The sequence below is a fragment of the Eumetopias jubatus genome, unplaced genomic scaffold (genome assembly GCF_037043125.1).
Source record: "Eumetopias jubatus isolate StellerSeaLion01/CBP00866 unplaced genomic scaffold, mEumJub1_p1.0 scaffold_9, whole genome shotgun sequence".
In the NCBI taxonomy this organism is placed as follows: domain Eukaryota; kingdom Metazoa; phylum Chordata; class Mammalia; order Carnivora; family Otariidae; genus Eumetopias; species Eumetopias jubatus.
The window spans coordinates 124,350,276-124,374,593 of NW_028274815.1; the positions used below are offsets into that span (position 1 = coordinate 124,350,276).

At 51.0% G+C, this 24,318-nt stretch overlaps 1 protein-coding gene across 1 annotated transcript; it reads left to right on the forward strand.

Moving 5' to 3' along the window:
- Positions 1-6,806: 6,806 nt before the first annotated feature.
- SGK2 (serum/glucocorticoid regulated kinase 2) lies at positions 6,807-23,199 on the forward strand. The gene is made up of 13 exons (XM_028121984.2): positions 6,807-7,063; positions 8,176-8,236; positions 8,631-8,680; positions 9,224-9,281; positions 9,484-9,567; positions 10,449-10,580; positions 11,789-11,901; positions 12,188-12,224; positions 13,226-13,312; positions 15,662-15,757; positions 16,698-16,853; positions 18,995-19,084; positions 23,035-23,199. The coding sequence occupies exons 2-13, from the start codon at positions 8,201-8,203 to the stop codon at positions 23,197-23,199; spliced, it is 1,104 nt and encodes a 367-aa protein (XP_027977785.1). The 5' UTR covers positions 6,807-7,063; positions 8,176-8,200.
- Positions 23,200-24,318: the final 1,119 nt, after the last annotated feature.

Below are 24,318 nucleotides of genomic sequence, written 5' to 3' on the forward strand. Positions count from 1 at the left end.
GCGGTCCGTCCCCGGGGGTGTCCGGGGAAGGGCTATTCTCAGAGGCCGGTGGTCCCCACCAGGGACGGGCCAGAGGAGAGTGCGAGACCAACCCTTTCAATGGTCAGTCCTCCAGGCACTAAGGGAAAGGGGATGTGATTCAGCTGGTGGAATCAGGGAAGACCATTTGAGGTTAGCATTTGGGCTGGACCTGGCGGGGGGGCAGGGTGGGAGGCATTTCAGAGAATGGCAATGTGACAGGGTTGAAAGGGACCTCAGAGACCCTCCCTGTGAGGGTCAGGACACACACCATCCTCACCAATCCACACGAGGCTCGGGGAGCTGCAGTCACCCACCCATGGTCACACAGCTCTAACTGTGCGGTAGCTCTTTAAAGTTCAGAGGGTCCCCAGGGCCAGGCCTGTCTAGAAGCCAGTGGGTATACAGCCGGGCATCGTGATTCAGGTCCAGGGTTAATTAGTAACCAGAAGGCCCTGCAGCCAGCTCCCAGCTGGTTCAGGAGCCAAGCCAGTGGGTGACAGGTCGCTCCCGACTGGGAAGGTTGTCCGGCACATCAGGGCTGGGTTTCAGGTCAGAGGGACCATGCAGAGAGACAGGAGGGCAGAGCTGCGCCCCGGGCTGCTCCCCAGGACCTGAGCTGGGACCCAGCGTTTTCAGGTGAGAGGCTCAGGCGTGAGCAGGACCCCTGCCTGCCGGCCTGTCGGGCTGCCAAACTGCCAACGGGTTACCTGGCTGGCTTCGTTTCTGGCTACCAATGTCCTCCCTTTCCTTCCTAGCACCCTCTTTCCTATTTCCCTTCCTTCCCTTTTCCTTCCTAACTGTTCCTGCCGTCCTCCCTTCCTCCATAATCCCCTTCCTTTCTAATTTCTTTCCCCTCCCTCTTTTCCTTCCTTCCCTCTCCCAACCGCCTCTCTGCCTCCTGGGTCACCTAATCTCCTCTCCTCCTCCTAACTAATCCAGCCACACCCTGGCTTCCTTCCTTTTCTACATTCCTAACTTCTTCCTGCAATTCCAGGCCACAGGCTTTGGAGTCAGATTACCTGGGTTCAAATCCCAGTTACAGCGTTGACTAGCTCGGTGTCTTGATCAAGCCACTTCACCTCTCTGTGCCTCAGTTTCCTCCTCCTTAAAACAGGGACACAGGTGGCTTCTAACCCCTGGTGCTGTGGGAACAAAATACGACCAAGTTGGTACTAGGTTGTACTGTCCTTGGTATGTCATTGGTATGCACTGGGCAGGCAGGCATGTAAATGAGTAAGTTACAGTAGGGTGAAGACAAGTGTTATAGCAGCAGCGGGCTCGGAGAAGGGGACAAGAGTTTATGGGATCGGGGGGCAGGGGGTGGTCTGGCAAGGCTTCTGGGGAAGGCACATGAGGACAGATGCAAAGGGCTAGCCGAGCAGACCAGAATGGTGAGGGCAGCGTTCCAAGGAGAGGGAACTGCGTGACCCCCAGCCCCGCTGCATCCACAGGCCTCGGGAGGTGGGAGCAGGTCCGAGTCATGATGGGGCAGAGGCGTGCACACCTAGGCTGTGGCAGTTAAGAGGAAGGACAGACTTGAGGGCTCCTGGAGGGACTTGGACCACACCCCACGGGTTCACAGGCATCTCTGTAGGTCTGGATAGTCAGGAGGAGGTACTGATGCCCAGCCTCTGGCCAGAAAATCAGCAGACAACGGTGCAGGTGAGAAAAAAGCCATAGGAGCTGCGAGCCGCTCAGGGGTGGGAGCCCCAGTCAAGGTGATGGGAGTGTGGCGGTGGGCAATGCATGTGTCAAAGTTCTCCCCAGGCCCTAGTACCTCAGTGTTAAGTGAACAGCAGCCCCTGGAGACATTTTACACCAAGGTACAAAGATAAAAATTAGCCTAACCCACTGTCACCTTGGGGTGTAAACCTCCATCCTTTTTTGGTGACTATGCACAAATGTAAATGTTCACGCATGTCTCTATTTTCTTATAAGGATGGTCTCCCTGGTACACCATTTTGCAATGTCCTTTTTTTTTTTTTTGCTTGACATTGTATCACACAAATATTCCCGTTCTGATTTACAAATCTATTGTTTTCAATTGAGTAATTTTCCATTTTATATATGTACTATCATTGATCTTATCAACTCATTCCTGATTCATTAGTCAAATATGTACTAAGCCCCAGTCGTATTCCAGGTCCTTATCTAGAGCTGGGGATTCAACAGGGAACAAGAAAAGTCTTTGCCCTCGTGGAGCCGACGTTCTAGTTCAAGACAAAGTAGAGTTGATGATAAGGTGTCAGAGTGGTATGTGTTATAAAGGGAGACACAAAGCAGAAAAAGTGGATGGGGGCGGGCGGGAGCGGTGCTGAACAGTGACCAACCATCCTGCTTCGCCCCAGGACTGTTCTAGTTTTAGCCCTCGCGGTCTCACATCCCCTGAAACCCTTGGTCCCAGACAAACCAGGAAAATCAGTCACTCATAACCAGAAAAGGCCTCTCTGAGAGGGGACATTTGAGCAGAGACCTCTGTGATGTTCCTGGAAGCCAGCCATGCCGGAGTCTGGGAGATGAGCAGTCTAGGCAGAGGGGAAAGGAAGGGCCAGGGGCCGGAGGCCAGAGGGCACTCGGTGTGTTTGAGCGACAGCAAGAAAGCCAGAGGGGCTGGAGCGTGGTGAAAGGGAGAGCATGGGGACCAAGGTGGAGACGGTGACAGGAGCCAGGTCACACGGAATCTCGCAGACCGTGGTAGATTTTAATCCTAGGTGGGATGGGAAGCGACCGGAGTTTTTGAGCAGCCCGGTCACGTGGTCCGACTTCCGGTTTAAAAGTGGCGCTCCGGCTTTGGGTGGAGAAACACTGTAGAGGGTAAAACTAACAATCAGGAGACGGCAGGGAAGCTATTGCGATAATCCATGCAAGTGGTGACAGTGGCTCAGGTAGGGACATGGCAGCAGCACTGGTGGGTAGCAGTGCTCTCTGGATTCAATGTGAAGGTAGAAACCCCCCCATGGGATTTCAGGGTGGACTGGAGGCGGCTGAAGGTGCCATGCTTTTCTTTTTTTTTTTTTAATTTTTTTATTGTTATGTTAATCACCATTCCTACCAACAGTGTAGGAGGGTTCCCCTTTCTCCACATCCCTGCCAGCATCTGTCCTTTCCTGACTTGTTAATTTTAGCCATTCTGACTGGTGTGAGGTGGTATCTCATGGAGGTTTTGATTTGGATTTCCCTGATGCCGAGCGACGTTGAGCACTTTTTCATGTGTCTGTTGGCCATTTGGATGTCTTCTTTGGAAAAATGTCTGTTCATGTCTTCTGCCCATTTCTTGATTGGATTATTTGTTCTTTGGGTGTTGAGTTTGGTAAGTTCTTTATAGATTTTGGATACTAGCCCTTTATCTGATACATCATTTGCAAATAATCTTCTCCCATTCTGTCGGTTGTCTTTTGGTTTTGTGGACTGTTTCTTTTGCTGTGCAAAAGCTTTTTATCTTGATGAAATCCCAATAGTTCATTTTTGCCCTTGCTTCCCTTGCTTTTGGCGATGTTTCTAGGAAGAAGTTGCTGTGGCTGAGGTCGAAGAGGTTGCTACCTGTGTTCTCCTTTAGGATTTTGATGGACTCCTGTCTCACGTTGAGGTCTTTCAACCATTTGGAGTCTATTTTTGTGTGTGGTGTAAGGAAGTGGTCCAGTTTCATTCTTCCGCATGTGGCTGTCCAATTTTCCCAACACCATTTGTTGAAGAGACTGTCTTTTTTCCATTGGACATTCTTTCCTGCTTTGTCAAAGATGAGTTGACCATAGAGTTGAGAGTCCATTTCTGGGCTCTCAATTCTGTTCCATTGATCTATGTGTCTGTTTTTGTGCCAGTACCATACTGTCTTGATGATGACAGCTTTGTAATAGAGCTGGAAGTCTGGAATTGTGATGCCGCCAGCTTTGCTTTTCTTTTTCAATATTCCTCTGGCTATTCGGGGTCTCTTCTGGTTCCATACAAATTTTAGGATTATTTGTTCCATTTCTTTGAAAAAGGTGGATGGTATTTTGATGGGGACTGCATTGAATGTGTAGATTGCTCTAGGTAGCACTGACATCTTCACAATGTTTGTTCTTCCAATCCATGAGCATGGAACGTTTTTCCATTTCTTTGTGTCTTCTTCAATTTCTTTCCTGAGTATTTTATAGTTTTCTGAGTACAGATCCTTTGCCTCTTTGGTTAAATTTATTCCTAGGTATCTTATGGTTTTGGGTGCAATTGTAAATGGGATCGAGTCCTTGATTTGTCTCTCTTCTGTCTTGTTGTTGGTGTATAGGAATGCCACTGATTTCTGTGCATTGATTTTCTATCCTGCTACTTGACTGAATTCCTGTATGAGTTCTAGCAGTTTTGGGGTGGAGTCTTTTGGGTTTTCCACATACAGTATCATATCATCTGCAAAGAGTGAGAGTTTGACTTCCTCTTTGCCGATTTGGATGCCTTTGATTTCTTTTTGTTGTCTGATGGCTGTGGCTAGGACTTCTAATACTATGTTGAATAGCAGTGGTGAGAGTGGACATCCCTGCCGCGTTCCTGACCTTAGGGGAAAAGCTCTCAGCTTTTCCCCATTGAGAATGATATTCGCTGTAGGTTTTTCATAGATGGCTTTTATGATATTGAGGTATGTACCCTCTATCCCTATACTCTGAAGAGTTTTGATCAAGAAAGGATGCTGTACTTTGTCAAATGCTTTTTCTGCATCTATTGAGAGGATCATATGATTCTTGTTCTTTCTTTCGTTAATGTATTGTATCACGTTGATTGATTTGCGGATGTTGAACCAGCCTTGCAGCCCAGGGACAAATCCCACTTGGTCATGGTGAATAATCCTTTTAATGTGCTGTTGGACCCTATTGGCTAGTATTTTGGTGAGAATTTTTGCATCCATGTTCATCAAGGATATTGGTCTGTAGTTCTCCTTTTTGATGGGGTCTTTGTCTGGTTTTGGGATCAAGGTAATGGTGGCCTCATAAAATGAGTTTGGAAGTTTTCCTTCCATTTCTATTTTTTGGAACAGTTTCAGGAGAATAGGTATTAATTCTTCTTTAAATGTCTGATAGAATTCCCCTGGGAAGAGGTGCCATGCTTTTCGATTGAATTCCAAGTTGCTGGCTTGAGTCTTGGAGCAGGTAGTAGATGGGAGACTGAGGGAGGAGCAGGCTGGGGTGGAGTGGAAGGAAAGTGAGGCAGGACTTGTGTTTTGGACGTGTTATGAGTGAGGTGCTTCCAGGAACCCAACTAGTGAACCGCTGAGGGCGCAGTTAGATATATAAGGCCAGATTTAGTGCAGGAGAGAGTCAGAACTAGGGAGACAGGTTTGGGAATTGTCGAGTAGAGCTGGTACTTAAAGCCGTGGACCCACTGTGATCGACTCAGGAACAAGTGTAGATAGAGGTCCGAGGACTGAGCCCTGGGACAGACCACCGTTTAGTGGCAAAAGAGGAGGCAGATCCAGCAGAAGGGATGGAGGAAGAGCAGTTGCTGAGATGGAAGGAAAACCAGGAGCTCCGGGAGCCAAGTGGGAAGACCAGGTGTGCCCAATCCTCCTGAGAACCTGGGCGAGCTGGGGCTGAGGAACTCATCACTGGCTCTGGAACGTGGGAGTCACGGGCCCCGGGTCTCGGTGGAGGGCTGGGGTTCAAGCCTCTTTGGAATGGGTGTTAGAGAGAAAAGGAGAAGGAGTAGAAACTGAATCCAGACAACTCTTTCAAGGAGTTTAACTGAAAGGGGGGATAGAGAAGGGGAACTGCACCTGCAAAGGGATGTCAGGTGAAGAGAGGGAGCGCCATAGCCGGCGGGTACTCTGAGCGGGGCATTTCAGTTATGATTATTGTTATCATTATTCTCCTGTTCTGAACAGTGCTGCTGAATAAAGGCCTATCAGGGTCTTGTTATTGAAAAGAAATGTCCTTGTTGTGGGTATGTGTTTTGTCAACATGACATCCTGCCCATCTGTGTATTGGTTCAACATTTCTGTTTTGTTGAAAGAGGGAAGGCTCTGACATTGTTCACTTGGGTTTGCTTCGCTGGCACCCCCCGGTCCCCTGTTCTTCAGAGCCCAGAGAGTACCCCCGAGGCCAGTGGGCTCAGGTCCCTCCCTGGCCAACCTTCTTAGCCCTGGCCCCATGGATCCCTCCACTGTGGTGAATTGCAGAGGTCTAAGTGTGGCATACAGTAGCCACACAGAAAGTTCCAGAAAGGCAGGGGCTGTGTCAGGCCCTGTCAACTCTTTCATTCCCCTAGAACACCCCTCATGAGCTCCTGGGGAGAGGAAGGGACCCCGTGAGTACCTAAGTATTGCACCAAGCAGCCAGGCCTTCATGAGCCAGGATGCTGGCCAGGACGCTGATTCCTGCCAGTTACACAACTGGAGAGCTGTGAGCCAACCAGTCCTGCCCTGGAGACAGTGGGCCAGGGCCCTGGAGCAGCCAGCAAGGAAGGGCTCAAAGGGCCAAGTGCTCAGCACTTTAGTCTTTGACTAAAGACCAAGGCTGGCTGGACTGGGCCAGACACCTGTGCCCTGAAACACCTGCAGATTTTTGGAAGGCAAAGTGCTCTCAGCTGCCGTGGATGAGTTCTTTGGAAGCTTTATGATGATCTGTCTACGCCAGGCCTGGGTAGGCCCCAGGGAGCATGTGTTCTTCTAGACAAGCCCCCTGCACACACACGGACACACGCGCACACACACACACACACACGCACACGCACACACAGCCTGAGCCACACGCTGGCACACATTCGAACAAGTCCCGGGCGTGAGCAGGGCATTCCTGCAGCTGTTGCCCCCCCTTCCACCCACCCCCCCCAGGGGGAGGAGATGTCCCCGAGGGAACCGAGGTCTCTGGTCCCATCTTAAGCGCCGCTGGATCCCACGTGACATCAACAGCCCCCGTGCGGCTGCTGCCTGCAGTTCTGGGCTGGGCACTGGGGCCGGGCCGGCGCCAGGCACTGACACTTCGGTCCTTGTTAGGAGAACAGAGGGAGGCTCTCTTGTCCATGGTCTGTCCTCCGGCTCCAACTGCTGGTTGTTTCAGTGGCCTCTCCTCGGGCTGCGCAGGTACGTGGGGCCAGAGAGGCCAGGGCCCGGCAAAGGGGCCCCCTGGGGTCAGCCCAGGAGCGGGTGAGGCAGCGCTGTGGGCCCTCAGGGGGAGCACGGACCCCAGGGCGCTGGCTGAAGCCAGGCTACACTTCCAATCAGGCAGCTCTGCACCTCGTGCTCTCAGGGCCCCACGGGGCTGGGCCTTTTGGAGCAGCCTGGGCTAGGGGATTCCCTCCTTTCCCCTGGGGTCACTTTGTCAGTGCCCAAGAAGTCCATGGGGGTGGTTGCTCTAGGATCCTCCCTTGTAAAGATGGGTGATTTTTACCCAGAGGGGCTAGGCTGCAGCCCAGGTCCCCCAGCGGGTCAAGGCTGTGGTCCTGGGATGTGCAGCTGGTCCTGGATGTCCAGCCTCCATGAGCAACTGAGTTCTTAGGTGGGATCTCAGGTCTTAGCCTTGGCCTTCCAAGCAGGGGTGTGCCATGGGCATCCTGAGCCAGGGCCCGGACACACCAGCCTCCTTCACGCCGCAGGCAGGGAGCAGGAAAGACACTGTGCTCCTAGCTGCATAGACCAGCTGGTCACACTCTTCAGACAGACCCTAGCCAGGCATGGGTCTTCTCTTCATGGTTCTGGCCCAAGGCCCCCAGGGCAGCTGCCATTCTAGGGGCATTAAGTAGAAGTCCATGTGGCAAGGAGATAATAGTCAACACAACACAGATCCCAGCTCAGGGCTGTCCACAGGAATTCAGGGTTGCATATGCCTGTCTGGGAGCCTGGGGAGCCCAGCCCTCCAGCCCTGGCCATCCTGGACTTCCAGAGCTGCCCTGGCTCACAGGGATCTTGCCGTACTGGCAGTCCCCAACACTTGAAAAGCTCCAGCCTGGGAAGGATACCCCTGGCTATTCCCCCTGGCTCTCTCTTGAGATATCTGATTAGAGAAGCTGGGCCCAGGGTACATCAGTTCTTGTCCCTTGCTGGGGTCACTGGCCTTGGGTAGGAGATGCTCAGACCGTGGCAGGTGCACAGGGTTGGGGAGGAGTGGAGAGCGCCGCAGTGCCTAAAGCCCTAGACAGATGATACTCCTTCCCGCAAAACAGCTGTCTCATGCCTGGTCCCTCTTGTGTCCCCAGAGCCCACCTGATTGCTGCTTATAGAATGGACTCTAGCCAGGCGGGGACCCCTAGTCCTCAGGTGAGTGGGTCTTGGTTCCCATTTCCACCACTAGGGGGCTCACTTCCTCCACAGGGGAAATCTGTGGAAGCTCAGGCCAGCCTGATGGGCCCACCTAGAGCAGGACTGGGGGGCTTACAGGGGTCACTGTGAGCTCACGGAAGTGGGCCGTTTGCAGGGTAAACAGGGCACAGAGTTGGGCAAGAGCTTCAAGAAGAAAATGGGGTGTTAGGAGAAGTAGATGAGATGGTGGATGGTTGGGTGGGTTGGTAGACAAGTGGAAAGAAGGAAGGAGGAAGCCTGAGGCAGGCTATTAGAGAAGGGAGCAGGGCCTAGGCCAAGGGAAAGTGGGGTGCTGAGGATCCTAACACACGGTCACTGCTGATCTTACTGACTTTTCTGTAAATGTCTTTAGCCCTCAAGGGCCAATGGGAACATCAACCTGGGACCTTCAGCCAACCCAAAGTGAGTTCTGGTCTCTCAAGCAACTTTCCTCCCTGGCTCCCCTCATACCTGACTCCTCTCCTACCTGGCTCCCCTCTTCTTGAGAATCAGATCCAAGTTCTCTGGTCTACCATCAAGACCCTCTGCCACCTGGGACCCAGGACTGTGCCCCAGCTTTATCTCCCACTAATTCCCCAGCCTTTGCCCATGCTGAGTCACATGCCTCAAATGCACCCTAAAGTCTGCATTGTTAGCAATTCCCCACCCTTCAGGCCCTTCTCAGGTCTGGGGGGCCAGATCTCTTGCCTTCTATGCAGTTGTGTCTGGTTTTCTCCCCAACTTGCCTGTTGGTTACTCGACTGTGGATCCCCAGGGGCAGGGGCCAGTGCCCCAAGCCCTCTTGGCTGGGAGCACATGGCATGCTTCAGTGGGGAGGAGGCTTGGCTCTTGGAAAGCCCCCTCTATTCCCCAGCTTCCAAGTTAAAGAGAAGCCTGGATTTGATCTCAGGAGCCAGGTTTCCCAAGTTCACAAATGCTGACGTGTGCTCTTCCCCTCCCCGCCAGCGCCAGGCCCACCGACTTTGACTTCCTGAAAGTCATTGGCAAAGGGAGCTACGGGAAGGTGAGTGACACAGTGAGGTTGGGAGGCCTGGGTCTTCCCTCCCCTGGCCTCCTCCACCCTCTGCCTGTCGCTTGCATGTGCAAAGCAGGAGCTCACAACATGCAAAATCACGGACTCGGGGCCAGAGCCAGGGGCTGATGGAGAAATCCGAAGCTCAGAGGAGTCGGCCTCCGCGGGGCCTTGCCTTTGTGCTTCTGCTCAGGTCCTGCTGGCCAAGCGCAAGTCTGATGGGATGTTCTATGCGGTGAAGGTGCTGCAGAAAAAGTCCATCTTAAAGGAGAAAGAGGTACCAGAACTGGTGCTCAGGCATTTCCCATCCTGCTTCTCGACCCCAGCCTAAGGTGGTTTCCCAAGATGGGTCCCAGCTCTGAAGGACCCATGGGGCTGGGTGCAGCTGTGGTCAGAGCAGACATAGGACCAGGTGGTGCTGAGGGTGTTGACCCTTCTCAAGGAAGCTGGGCCAACTGGCTCACCTAGAGGGCTTTTGGGAGGACCCTGTCCAAGCCCTCCACCTTCCCCCAGGAAATTCAGGGCTCCAAGGCCGACAAGCCCTCTGCCCTGTCTAGCTGCCAGCCTCCCTAGATGTGCGGCCTTTATACCCTCCAAAGGCCCCTCAAGGCACAGCCATCCTGGGTTCTAGATTCTTCAGCTGACTTGAGTCTCTTTAACCCAGCCCCCTGAGGGGGAATAGAGCAGGCCCTGAGAGAGGACTATCAATCAGAGGACTCAGGCGAGGGAATTAATGTTAACAATGACATCGTGAGGGCACATAGCACATAGGGGAGGTCTTTAGGAAGGAGGTGGCCTGGCAGCTGGCCTCAAATGTGGGGTGCCCAGGCAGGAAAAACAGCATGAACAAAAGCATGAATGTGGCTCCTTTTACGCAGTAATCACGTATGCTTGCCTTATCGCCCCAGGGGAGGGGGACAGAGGTTTCTGACCCAGGGGCTGGAGCTGCACCTATGAGGCTGGGGATGAGGCTGACCATTCAGAATCCTGGCTACTAGGCTCTGAGGGCACTAAGGAGCCACAGTGGGTATTTGAGCAGGGGCATGAGAAGGTCCTGGGCAGGGCAACCCCCATGAGTGAGTGAGGCCATGTGGGCTGTGCCAGGGTACAAGGGGCTGTGGCGGGTTGTGACATGGGCCCCTGCCTATGACTCCACAGCAGAACCACATCATGGCAGAGCGCAGTGTGCTGCTGAAGAATGTACAGCACCCCTTCCTGGTGGGCTTACGCTACTCCTTCCAGACGCCTGAGAAGCTCTACTTCGTGCTCGACTATGTCAACGGGGGAGAGGTGGGTGGACCCCTAGGGAGGCTTCCCTGGGCTGGGCTCTTACGTGCCCGGTGTGTACCAGATTCTGGAATGATCTCCCTTCATCCTCACAACAGACCCATTTTGTAGCTGAAAAACTGAGGCTCAGGAGATAACTCCCTTGCTCAAGGCCGCCCAGCCCGTCCCTGACAGAGCCAGGATTTGAATGCAAGTCTGTTTGGCTCCTGGCCACAGCATTTCTTGACTGCCCCCATGCAAGGCTGCCCAGACTCACTTCAGCACACCTGGGCAAGGTCAGAGTTAGTGGAGCTCTGCGGTCAAGATTTCCAATGCCCCTTTTTTATACCACAGACCACTGGGTGGGGGTGATTGGTCCCTGTGGTAAACAGAGACCCAAGGCCACTTGGTGACCCAGAAGCACAGCTGGGATAAGCTGGGCTCTGTCCTGGACTTTACTCTGTCTCTCTGGGCAGGTGATCCCAGATTGAACCTGTGTGACCTCATGACTTTCGGCCTGATACCCAGAGGGGAGTTTTTGCTCAGGATCCCTAAGTCCTCTGGTAGAGGTAAAGGCCTCTCCAAGGCCAGCAAAACAGACCAAAGCAATTGGCCCACGAGCAGACCTAGGCTGGGCTCAGTTTGACAGCTCTGAGCATCTTATTGCCCAGGGGGGAGGAAAAACACATCTTTGAATGACCCAGGGCCAAATGGCCGCTCTGCCAGTTATGAGCTACATGGCCTTGGGCAAGTCACCCGACCCCTCCCAGTTTCCTCTTAAGTGAAACTGGCGTCGTATTTCATACCTTAAAGGTAGTCATGAGAATTAAATGAGGTAAGAGATGTGAAAGGGTCTGGCTTCGACCCTGGAACCCGGTAGCTGCTCAGTCCATGCAAATTAACCTCTCCTGCTGACACTTTGGACACCCACGACTGCTCTGTAGGGTGGGGGCCAGCATGCCCCCCCTTTTTTAAGTAGGCTCCACGCCTGGCACAGAGCCCAACATGGGGCTTGCACTCCTCACAACTCTGAGATCAAGGTGTGAGCTGAGATGAAGAGTCAGATTAGATGCTTACCCGACGGAGCCCCCCGGTGCCCCAAGCACGCCCGTTTCCATCTGAGTACATCACAGCTCAGAGAACAGTTGACTGGGCCCGTTGCCCCGCACCCTGCCCTCTAGCAGCTGCAGCCCCCACCCGGAGACCCTCTCTCACACCTCCTCCCCTTCCAGCTCTTCTTCCACCTGCAGCGGGAACGCCGGTTCCTGGAGCCCCGGGCCCGGTTCTACGCCGCCGAGGTGGCCAGCGCCATTGGCTACCTGCACTCCCTCAACGTCATTTACAGGTGAGGCCCGCCTGTGGCTCAGCCAGGCCTGGCCCTTCTGCCACAAATGCCAGGGCTTGTGTGGACCCCTAGGTCCTGGTGAACTTGGCCCTTTGTCCGAGGAGGACGGCCCAGCAGTGGGAGTAGAGTAGGAGCTTCCTTTCTGGGATCAAGTGCCCATTCTCCTTGGATTCTCCCTCCACATCTCTGTGAGCCTCCAGCAATAGTCCTCCTGCCAGGACCCCGGCTTCCCAGCTCTCCTCACTAAGTGAGACCTCATGGTGCTCGTTTCTCTTGTTTTCTGCAGGGACCTGAAGCCAGAGAACATTCTCTTGGACTGTCAGGTTGGTGTGTGTGTGTGTGTGCATGCATGCACATAGCTGCACATATGTGCTGTGTGCTTATGCGTGTGTGTGCAAGCATTGTACCTGCGTGCATATGGGTAGGGATGCATTCGAGTATGTGTGCACATACGTGTGTGTGTGTGTGTGTGTGTGTGTACGAGGTCTGTGGGGGGTAGGGGTGGAGCCAGGTAGAGGCTCTTGGACTTTGTAGTCTTTCCATGTCTTAGACTGGGTCCCCTGGAAACAGATGGAGCGTTGAGTGCAGATAGTTATTGGGGAATGCTCTTACGAGATCCAGCTTTAAGGGGGTGAGGAGGCAGGATTGGGCAGAGGAGGAAGCCCACCTGCATTGTGGTTGCAGTTGAGGAGGCCTTGGCTGATCTGACAGGGGTGGGGAGGGCCCAAGCTGGAGCAACTCTTTAGAACCATTCCAAATTGAGGCAGGGAGGCTGGGCTTTTGTGCCCCTGCATCGACCAGTCACTGGGTGTGGATTGCCCCTTGGGAGGGGCGTAACTTTGGGTGAGGGCAACATCCCAGAAGTGGGGGGATGGGCATGACAGCTCCTAAAGGGGGGATCTAAGCAGAGCCCCACAGTATCCACTCACTCCATGACCTCCACCAGCCACCCACCTGCCCGGCTGCCCCAAGATATGGTTCCTTTCTGAGACACCAGCCCTCTGTCAAGGGAGCTGCCACCACCAGTCCCCTTCAGCAAGGACATTCCTGGAGCTGCCATGTTGTAGGGCATGGGTCTTAGTCTGTGATAAGCTGGGGTGGGGGGCAGACAGTGGAATGCTATCCCCCCACCTTGCCCCTTGGACTGCTCCTGGCATCCAGTCTAGGAGCTCTGTGTCTCTAAGTGGAGCCCACAGCCTGGGCCAGAGCCTATAGCTGACTCCACAGCTGCTGCCCTGGGGTGAAGCATCTGGGCTTTGGGGTTAGGCCTGACCATACCTTTAGCTTAGACCACCCTCCAGCCCCCGCCCACCCTCCTCTGCAGGGACACGTGGTACTGACGGATTTTGGCCTCTGCAAAGAAGGGGTAGAGCCTGAGGAGACCACATCCACATTCTGTGGCACCCCTGAGGTAAGCCAAACCTTGTAGGAGAGGTCAGAGGCCAGGCCATGAGTGGTTGAGCTTCAACTCTTGCTTAGAGCCAACAGGTTCTAGTCAACAGGTTAGAGTCAACAGGTTCCCGGGGTGGGGGAGGCTCACTCCTGTCACCCAAGCCCTTGCCCTGAGCTCGCTGTGTACTCTCTGCCTTGGTTTCCTTGTCGGTGTAATGGGGGCACCAGCTCTGGGGGCTGTTGGGGAAGCTCTGCAGCAATGCAGTCCTATAGAAATAGAAATAGCCAGGGCGCCTGGCTGGCTCAGTTGTTGGGCGTCTGCCTTTGGCTCGGGTCATGATCCCGGGGTCCTGGGATCGAGCCCCGCATCGGGTTCCCTGCTCGGTGTGAGGCCTTCTTCTCCCTCTCCCGCTCCCCCTGCTTGTGTTCCCTCTCTCGCTGTGTCTCTCTCTGTCAAATAAATAAATAAAATCTTAAAAAAAAAAGAAATAGAAATAGCCATGCAAACCATATACTCAATGTAAAGTTTCCCAGTAGCCACATTTAAAAAGTAAAAAGAAAGAGGTGGAATTCACTTTAGTAATATATTTTAATTGACCCAATATATACAAAATATTGTCCTTTCAACATACAATCAATATAAAATTGTTGAGATAGTTTATTCTTCTTTTTCTAACTAAGTCTTTGAAATGAGATCAATCTCATTTCAAGTGTTCGGTAGCCACGTGTGATGAGTGGCTACCATATTGGACAGCCTGCCCTACAGGGTGAAGTCCATGTGCGACAGGAGGGCTTGGCCTGACGGTTAAGATCAGGGCTTGCAAATGTAAAATGCTGGTCCACTCCCCTTTTCCAGCTGCCAAGAGCTTGGGGGGCTAAAATCTGTGGGTCTCAGCAGTAATTCATTCATGTCTATGTGTCCTGCCAAAGCCTCCCTGGAACCTTGTTGGTGAAAACCCTTCCCTGGACTCCCACCAGTGTTGACCCTTGGACCTTGGATCCAAAGGGGCTCCCAGTTGACAGATATCTGGGTGGGGGCTGGGAGGCAGGGGCTGCAGGACCGGGAAGCTCCTCCTGATCTGGCGTGGGACAGGACATTAGCTGCTCTGTTGTTCTCTGTATGCTAGAAAATCTGGATCTCAGATCTCAGCTGGGCCTCCTCCATTTGGTTTTGGGGCAGCTGATGGACGGCTGATCTCTCTGAGTAAGAGCCATTATCTGTGTTTGCATATGGCACAGTGTCCCCTGGACAGAGCTGGTGTCCCAAAGTCTGACAGCCCAGCCATCCCTTCCTTGGACATTGCCAGGGGCGAGGAGCAGGGCATAGGATACCCTGGATTGTGTAGGAGACATGGGGTCCCAACACGCCATCTCTTCCATAACTCAGGCACTGTTGTGATGCCAGGAAACACAGACAAGAGTACCCATGGTTGCTCCCATTATTCAAGGCCTACACACATATCATATTACACGTAGATTATCACAGAGCCTTAAAACAGCCCCCAGGGAGGGATCCTGCAACCCCATTTTATGGAGGAGGAAATCAGCGTCCTGGGAGGTTAAATGAGTCCTACATAGGGTTCAGGTCTGGGTGACTTCCTGCCCCTCCCAGACTCACACAGTCTCTCAAAATGGGTCTGTCGGTTGCTGAGACCCCTTTCCTTAGTGGCAGAGATGCCAGGCTAAGGGGTCACCAAGCCCTTGGGTTTGGCAGAAAGCACAGCTCTGCCTCGGATCCTCTTCTTGTTGGAAGGCACAGCTCTGTGGCATGCATTCATCTGTCAATATGAGCTCACGTGTCACCTCCTCTTTCCTGATTCCTACCCATCTCTCTGTCACTGAGGTTTCCAGTACAAGTATGGGCCACGTTTGCTTACACTTCACCATTAGTCTCCCCATTGCACTCTGAGTACTCACAGGGCTTTCCTGTTCCCAGGACACCAACTGGATGCTTTTGTGCAAATTAGATAAAGGTACCCCCTTGGGCACGTTAATTAGAAAAAGTCACTCTATTAAACATTAATAAAGTTGCCAGATATAGCCCTATACTAGCATTATGGCTTGGTGAGTTAATCACAGCCAGGCTTACATCTCCCTATATCCTTTTGGCTGGTACTTTTGTATGGTGCACCACTTATACAACTATACAAGGCAGTCCTGCCTGATCTCCCCTATGTCTCCAGCACATTGGCAAAGGGTCACACACAGAGTTGGCCTTTGGCAAATAGATGCTGATTGAACATATGCACAGCCAAGTGAATATGACAGCAGGATCAACCCCTGGTGATCTTTTCTTCCAAGTACTCTGCTTACAGTTGAGGAAACTGAGGCCGACTATCTTTCATATACATGTATTTCTCCTCAACAGTACTTAGCTCCAGAAGTGCTTCGTAAAGAGCCTTATGATCGGGCAGTGGACTGGTGGTGCTTGGGGGCAGTTCTCTACGAGATGCTGCAAGGCCTGGTGAGTGGGGTGTAACCATCTGCAAGGGACATGTGGCTCTGGGAAGAGATCGGGGTGGATCTCTCCCTTGTGTGGCCTCCTCAGGCTTCTCAAGGAACTGAATGAACCATCTCTCTACTCCAACCTCAAAAAGATGACGTCAGGATTATGCATGTTCCTTCAGTAGCGTTAGTTCAGCACTTTACAACACACCATCTCATATGTTACTCCCTTAGCACCTAGAAACAGCCTTTGGAGGCTGCCACTATAGGAAACGGAGTTGTTCTTATTTACTGAGAGGGAAACTGAAGTCCAGAAAGGTCTCAGTGCTGGTAGTTTGTGGAACCAGCCCTGGGGCCAGTCCTAGGCTGCCTGCTCAGCATAGGCGTTGTGTAGACTCACCCCAGCAGAGGTGTTGCTCTGGGCTGGCTCCGCCAACAGAGTGTGGGGGATATGAAAGAATGTGCTCTGGGGAGTCAGGAAAAGGAAGAGCCAGCAGAGGAGGCGGGATGAAGAGCCTCAGGAAAGGGTGGGCTCTGGCCACGGAGTGGGGCCTGGCTCTCTTCCTGGCCATGTGGCTTAATCTCTCTGAGCCTTGTCTTATCCAACAAATTACTACCCGTCTTCAAAGACGGCTGTATGGCTGGGCCGGAATGATGAGGGGGAAAGTGTTCACTTTGCAAAGTGCAGAGTTGGTGCCCAAGCTGGGATAAGAGAGCTGGGAGAGGGGGTGCTCCTGGGAGGCCCCCTTTCTGCCTTCCCGGCAGTCCTCTCCTCTGTGCCAGAAGCCGAGGTCTCTGTCTCTCTCCAGTCTGCGGCGTGACCCATTGCACAAGACACGGTCTGGCTGAATCCTCCCATTACCTGGCTTTGCTCCAAGTCTCCCTGAGACCTTTCCCCACTTTAGCATGGATGAGCCTCCAGCTTTTCTCTCTCTCTCTCTCTCTCTCTCTCTCATCAGCCACCATTCTACAGCCAAGACATGACCCAGATGTATGAGAACATTCTGTACCAGCCACTACAGATCCCTGGGGGCCAGACTGTGGCTGCCTGCGACCTCCTGCAAGGCCTTCTCCACAAGGACCAGAGGCAGCGGCTGGGCTCCAAATCAGACTTTGTAGGTGAACTGCGAGCAGAGCACTGGTCCCTAACGGGGGGCGCTCAGCTTCCTGCGGAAGCAGCTTAACAGCTGCCCTCCAAAACCAGGCATTGTGAACTCCTTCATTTGGAAATTCACAGAAGCTACTGCTTGATTGCTTCCTTCAGTCCAGTTCTTTTATTCAACCAATGTTTACTGAGCACCTACTATGTGCCAGGCATTGAGTTAGGTTCTAGCGATTCAATGGGGCTGGGTCTCTGCCCTTACTAAGTTGACTGGGGGAGGGCAGACAGCAAACAAACATTATGGTATATAATTATTGCAGAGTGTGACAAGTACCAGGAAATAAATGAACAACGAGCCAAGACAGACAGTAATGGGAGGGAATGGATTTACACTGGCATGGTGAGGAGGTCCACTCTGAGGAGGTAACAACACAGGGCACAGCATGTGCAAGGGTCCTGTGGCAGGAACAAGAAGCGTGGTCCACTTTGGCGGGTTTTGAGCAGGGGTATGGCAAGACTCAATTTCAGTCTTAAGAAATTCCTCTGGTTTCTCTGCAGAGAGAGGACTAGACTTGGTTTTTGCCAGTGCCAGCCTGGGCATTCAGGATATAGAGATGAGTAATTCACTCTCAATTCCTGTAATGAGTTCATGATTTCTTTTTTATTAAAGTAGTACTCGAAAAATAATCTTACATTCTCTATTCAACAAAAGATAATTTGAATTTACAAAAGGAAGACCACAGTGCTTTTCTCCCTGGAAGTTTGCTTTCTCTTCTAGCAGAGTGGTTGTGATGCATGGGCAGACTACCTGGGCTCAGATCCCTCCTCCACCTTCCTAGTCCTTCCTGGTTGCAGGACCTTGGGCAATTTGCATAACTTTTCTATGTAAGCTTCGGTTTCTCCATCTGCAATAATAACACCTAGCTCACAACTGCTATAAAGATAATGTAAATTAATATATGCAAAGCACTTAGGCCAGTGCTAAGTGTTGGTACCCATAGCCACACATGCTGGATACCATGAAGTGTAGCAACATTTAGGGCATTTGCCTACCTATCCCTGGCCAGCTTAAAGAAGGGGACTTTTATTTTATTTTATTTTATTTTTTATTTATTTATTATTTATTTATTCGTGAGAGACAGAGAGAGGCAGAGGCAGAGGGAGAAGCAGGCTCCGTGCGGAGCAGGGAGCCCGATGCGGGACTCCATCCCAGGACCCTGGGATCATGACCTGAGCCAAAGGCAGACGCTTAACCGACTGAGCCACGCAGGTGCCCAAGAAGGGGACTTTTATGAAGACTGGTGCCCTTCTTCTAAGTGGAAATTTGCATCTTAAAAAATATGTATGATTTTTCAAATAAGGTATACATTCCCATAGATCAAAATTCAAAGGATATGAAGAGAAAGTCCCTCTAGTCACCCAGTTCCTTAATTTAAAGGCAACCATTGTTATCTGTTTCTTGGGCACTCAAGATATTTTGGATCTGGCTTTTTAAGAAGCGTGCAGGGCATGAGGTGGGGAGTGGTTATGATGTAGGGAGCTGGAGAATCATTCCTTGCGAAACACAGATGGAGAGGGTCCCACTGGGATAGGAGGAACTTGATGCTGACGTTGGCTTAGATTAGGAAAGAAGTAGTGAATGAGGCCCAGGGCCGAGTCCTAAGTTCTGGGCCTCCAGGAACCTGCAGCTTTTCTTGAGGCTTTACTTCCTTCACCTTCCTTACTGAGCTGATGTGGTCTATTTTTCTGATTTGCATTCTAGAAGAATCAAGATGCACTGAGGCAGGTGGGTGGGGTGGCAAGATCCTCTGGGAACCCCAAAGGCAAGTTCTGCAATCTTGTTCACTGACATACCACCACCGCGTCCCATGGTGCTGGCATAGAGTAGGCGCTCGGTAAATAGTTGAGGAATAAATGAATGCTATGGGGGAGAAGGGTTTGGGTTCTAGATGTGGCGAAGGGAAGAGACCTGGCTGCAGAACAGCCCTTTGTCCCAGGAAACCAGCTGGAAGTATGAGTTACTTTCCCAGTAAAGGTTTTAGGGTTTGACAGCCAGTGGCCAATAGATCTGGAGCTCCCAGACATGGGAGGTGGGGGGGGTGGGGAGGAGTGCTTTGGGGAGGGCTACTTGTGATCAGCACCTTCTTCCTGCAGCTTGAGATAAAGAACCATGTATTCTTCAGCCCCATAAACTGGGATGACTTGTACCACAAGAGGCTGACTCCACCGTTCAACCCAAACGTGGTAAGAAGTCACTGTGTTCCAGATTCTGGACTTCTGGGGCTGGTGGGAGCTTGGAGGGGATTCGGGCCAACTCTCTTCCTATAGGTGGGAAAACCAAGGGCCCAAGGCCACACGGTAAGTTAGAGGCAAAACAGGGTCTAGACCCCAGAAGTCCTGACTGCCGGTCCAGCTCTGTGTGATGAGTCACGCTGCCCCCCTTCGTTCTCAGCACCAATAACCTTCATTGAAGAGCCCTTTACACTGTTTAAAGCACTCTCTGGGGGCTCCTGGTTGGCTCAGTCAGTGGAGCATGTGACTCTTGATCTCAGAGTTGAAGGTTCGACTCCCATGTTGGGTGTAGAGACTACTTAAAAACAAAGTCTTAAAAAAATAAGTAAATAGGGGCGCCTGGGAGGCTCATTCAGTTGGGCATCTGCCTTCAGCTCAAGTCATGATCCCAGGGTTCCGGGGTCAAGCCCTGCATGGGGCTCCCTGCTCAGCGGGAAGCCTGCTTCTCCCTCTCCCTCTGCCTGCCGCTCCCCCTGCTCGTGCTCTCTTATTTATTTATTTGACAGAGAGAGACACAGCGAGAGAGGGAACACAAGCAGGGGGAGTGGGAGAGGGAGAAGCAGGCTCCCCACCGAGCAGGGAGCCTGATGAGGGGCTCGATCCCAGGACCCTGGGATCATGACCTGAGCCAAAGGCAGACGCTTAACGACTGAGCCACCCAGGCGCCCAATAAATCAAATCTTTAAAAAAAATAAAAAATAAGTAAATAAACCCCTCTCTGTCACATAGCACATCCAGACGGAACCAAGCCCTGTATAACTTTTTTTCTCCTAATAATAAAAGCGACATGTATTCATTATAGAAGGTGTGTAAAACAGAGTTTAAAGCAGCAGGGAGGAAAAGCTTATTATCTCGCTGCCCAAGAGAAACTGCCACTGGTATATTCCTTCCTGTCTTTTTCTGTACGTTTTTACATAGGTCATACTTTATACATATAGATATCTTCTCCCCTTACCTTTCTTTTCTTGCTAGAAACAATCTCATTATTTCCCCCAAATCATATAAACCTTTCTAAGTATCATTTTAAATGGCTACATAATATTTCAACCCTCTGTTGGTGATATAATTTATTCAACCATGCTCCTAATGGTGAACTTTAGGTTATTTATCATTCTTTCTTTATCATAAAAGTACCAATGAACACCCTTAAGTGTATATCTTTGCCTTGGGTTCTGATTATTTCCTAAGATGGATTCCAGGCGGGAATTACCAGGTCAAAGAATCTGAACATTTTTAGGTTTTTTCTTTTTCTTTTTTTTTTAATTTTAGGTGATCTCATGGGGCGCCTGGGTGGTTCAGTCGCTAAGCGTCTGCCTTCGACTCAGGTCATGATCCCAGGGTCCTGGGATCGAGTCCCACGTCGGGCTCCTTGCTGAGCAAGGAGCCTGCTTCTCCCTCTTCCTGCCTCTGTCTCTCTCTCTCTCTCTCTCTCTCTCTCTCTGATAAATAAATAAAAAAAAAATCTTAAAAAAAATAAATAAATTTTAGGTGATCTCTACACCCAATGTGGGGCTTGAACTCAAGACCCTGAGGTCAAGAGTCGCTTGCTCTCCCCAGCTGAGCCAGCCAGCAGGCACTCCCTAGGCTCTTGATTCCTACTGCCTTAACTGCGCAGTGGGGAGTAAAATCCACTTCCTGTCAACAGGGTCGACTGGAGAATTGTCATCTTCCTCTCTGCAACGGGTGCAGTTGTTACTGTTTTTAGCTTTGCAAATTTGTTAAGTAAAACATGGCATCTCATATTGTTTTAATTTCGTTTATGGTGAAGGTGGCTAGTGTTTAATTAGTGCTGTTAATTAGCGCTAATACTAATTAGCGGTGGTAGTATGCATGAAAGGAGCCCCATTTGAAGCAGACATTGGAGGTTTACTCAGCCACCCACAGAGTGTTCAGCAGTGTCAAGCTGCTTCCATCCATGTACTTTGCACACCTCAACACTGCCAATGTTTGCTATTTACACCTCGCCTTTCGTGAATTACCCATGCATGAATGTCTCTTTGAGCACCAGAGTCTTGACAACAGTTGTCAGATAGAATACACTCAGTCCAAAAGTTAGCTGAAAAGTTTCTTTATCTGCGGGTGTAAAAAAGACCCTGATGATAATATTGAATGTACACCCTGGAGAGAGAATGATATAAAAAATGCTAGACAGGGAGGTAATAGGATGTGATGAGTGGACTTGAAAGTAAGACATACTGGGAGTGGATTCCTGGTTCTGTCACCTACCACTGTGAGACCTTGAATAAGTATCCTTAGCATTGATATCATTTGTAAAAAACAGAAAACATGGGTCTTGTCTAGGACCACACAGCTAACAAGAGCCAGGGCCAGGATCTACACTCTGGTCTTGGAATGCTGGTCCCTGAGCCGGGACCACTGTGCCGTGTGGCCTTTTTGAGAAGTTGGAAACCATGGTCTTTTTGGTTCTACAACCTAAGGCTTGCATACTCAAGCAGATATGCAGACCTTTCCACTTGCTCACCTGCTCACTTCAGAAAACCTGGGTGGCCTAGTATTCTCCAGAGACTGTGCCTTCCTCACAAAGAGGCTGATTCATTTAGCTCATGCTGCCTAACAAGCCACCCCCTAAACGAGGTGGCTTAAAACAATTTTGTATTTCACTCCAATACTATGGGTTGGCTGGGTGAGTTTTTTTGGCCCGTGCCAGGCCAGATGGTCTCTGCTGGGCTCTCTCATGTCAGGGATCTAGAACTGCCTCACTCAAATGCCGGGGAATTGGCCAGCAGCTGGGGCAACTGGATTCTCCTTCTGAGGCCTCTCCTACTCTAACAGGCTTGCCTGGGCTTGTTCACATGGTAGATAGGGTTCCAAGTGCAGCAGGAGAGAACAACTCCCAATGTGTGTTTCTCAAGCCTTGGCTTGCTGCACATCTGGTAATGTCCCATTGTCCCAAACAAGTCACATGGCTAACCTGTATTAAACCCATACCATATTAAAGGTATGGAGAGCTAGACTCCACCTCTGGATGGCAAGTGGAGGACTTATGACCATTAAATCTGATACACAGGTCTTCCTCCAAAATGGCAAAAGCCAGCCAGTCACTCTGCTACCATATTACCTTATTTTATCTTCTTCGTAAGGCCTATCGACACCCCAGATTGTCTCTTTGTCTATTTGTGTGCATGCTCATTATCAGTCTTCTTCGTAAGGCCTATCGACACCCCAGATTGTCTATTTGTGTGCATGCTCATTTTCAGTCCTCCCACACTGCATAATATAGGCTCCATGAAAGCAGGGGCCCACTCCATTTTGTTCTCCTGTATTTCCAGTGCCAGGAACAGTGCCTGGTAGGCATTCAGTAAGTGTATATTGACTAGACTTGTCAGAGGGTTGGTGTGGCGCAGGCAGGGTGCCAGAGGTTAGAGGAATTGATATGTGGTTAGTGGGCCACGTGGAATAAGATGACTAATGCAAACACAGGCGTAAGTGACAGGTAAAGGTGGGTGTCCATGAGGCCCTCAGAGGGGAGCCCTAACATCCCTCTCAGGGATTGTGGGTTCTTTTTTTTTTTTTTTAAGATTTTATTTATTTGACAGAGACACAGCGAGAGAGGGAACACAAGCAGGGGGAGTGGGAGAGGGAGAAGCAGGCTTCCCGCGGAGCAGGGACCCTGAGGCGGGGCTCGATCCCAGGACCCTGGGATCATGACCCGAGCCGAAGGCAGACGCCCAACGACTGAGCCACCCAGGCACCCCTATTAAAAGCTTTTTAATTTTTATTTTTAATTAATCTGTACACCCAACATGGGCTTGAACTCACAACCCCGAGATCAAGAGTTGCATGCTCTACCAAGTGAGCCAGCCAGGTGCCCCAGGGCTTGTGGGTTCCTTTGGCAGCTCTGCCCCCCGTGTTCCTATCTCACCGTTGGTTTCTATTCACAGGCAGGACCTGCTGACCTGAAACACTTTGACCCCGAGTTCACCCAGGAAGCTGTTTCAAAGTCCATTGGCTGCACTCCTGACACTATGGCCAGTAGTTCTGGGGCCTCGAGTGCATTCCTGGGATTTTCCTATGCACCAGAGGATGAGACCATCTTGGACCACTAGAAGAGAAGCACTTGTGTAGCCACTGAAGACAGCTGGTATCCCTCAGGAATTACCTTCCTTACCTTCTGCTGCTAGTAACAGAGACTCAAAGTAACAATGCCTTAAATAAGGTTACAAATATTTTTCCAGCACATAAAGGAAGAATGTTGTTAGGTGGTCCAAGGCTGGTTGGACAGGTCTTAGATACTCAGAAGCTTTCTGCATTTCTGCTCTGCCATCCTCGGCAATTGGCTTCCAATATTAGGACTGCCGCATTGCCACGGAGTGGTAACTGGAGCTCTAGTCACTGCTTCTTTGTCCTGGGCAAGGAAAAGGGAGGCAAGGAGGGAAGAGCAAAATAGCACCTTTACAGAGCTTCCCCAGAAGCCCCCACCAATGGCTTCTGCTCATTAGCCATCTACTCCTACCTGTAATGGAGGCTGGGATATGTGGTTTATTAGCTGGGCACATAACTACCCCTAAAAACACAGGCTCTAATACTAAGGGAGAAGGGGGAAATGTGGGGTAGGCAACCAGCATCTCTCTACCAAAAGACCTCTTGGTGTTTGGATTTTTATCTCCATGTGTAAAATGACAGAGATGTAATAAGCCTATAGGCTATCACTCAACATGCTCTAATTTTTCTCTGTCGGTGGTATCTTTTTTGTTGTTGTTGTGGGTGGTACTGGACATTTGTTATTAGGTTTGCCTGCCTGACACCTGAACCCTTTCCTATGTCCGGGGAATCTTCTAGCTCGTGAGCCCTGATGAAGGGGAGTAATTACCTCTACTTATAGTAGCTGAAAATGCTAGATACTCACTTTCCCAGCCTCCCCTGCTGCAAGGGCCAGGCATGTGGCCCAGGGATGCACCTGTGCCAGATTTTGACTCAAGGAAGGGACTAGAAGCTTTCATGTGGTAACTGTGGTAACAGTACCCACAAAACCAAGTAGGATGGATCATGTTGCCTTATTTCAGTGGCAAAGTGGTCTTTTTTTCATAAACCTATGGTTCATCAGCTACTTCAGGGTGGGCTTATTGGCTTTTTGGCTTGTGGACAAGGAGAGAACTTTAACATCAGTGTGTGCTGGCGATTTTATTGCCTTTTCCTCCTAACCCCACTCTTTCTCTTCCTTTTTA

Bases quoted from the DNA above. Each gene is read 5' to 3' on its own strand.
- SGK2 (XM_028121984.2), top strand. From the start codon at position 8,201: ATGGACTCTAGCCAGGCGGGGACCCCTAGTCCTCAG. The intron at 8,681-9,223 runs GTGAGTTCTGGT...CCTCCCCGCCAG, and splicing joins GGACCTTCAGCCAACCCAAA to CGCCAGGCCCACCGACTTTG. The intron at 13,313-15,661 runs GTAAGCCAAACC...TCTCCTCAACAG, and splicing joins CATTCTGTGGCACCCCTGAG to TACTTAGCTCCAGAAGTGCT.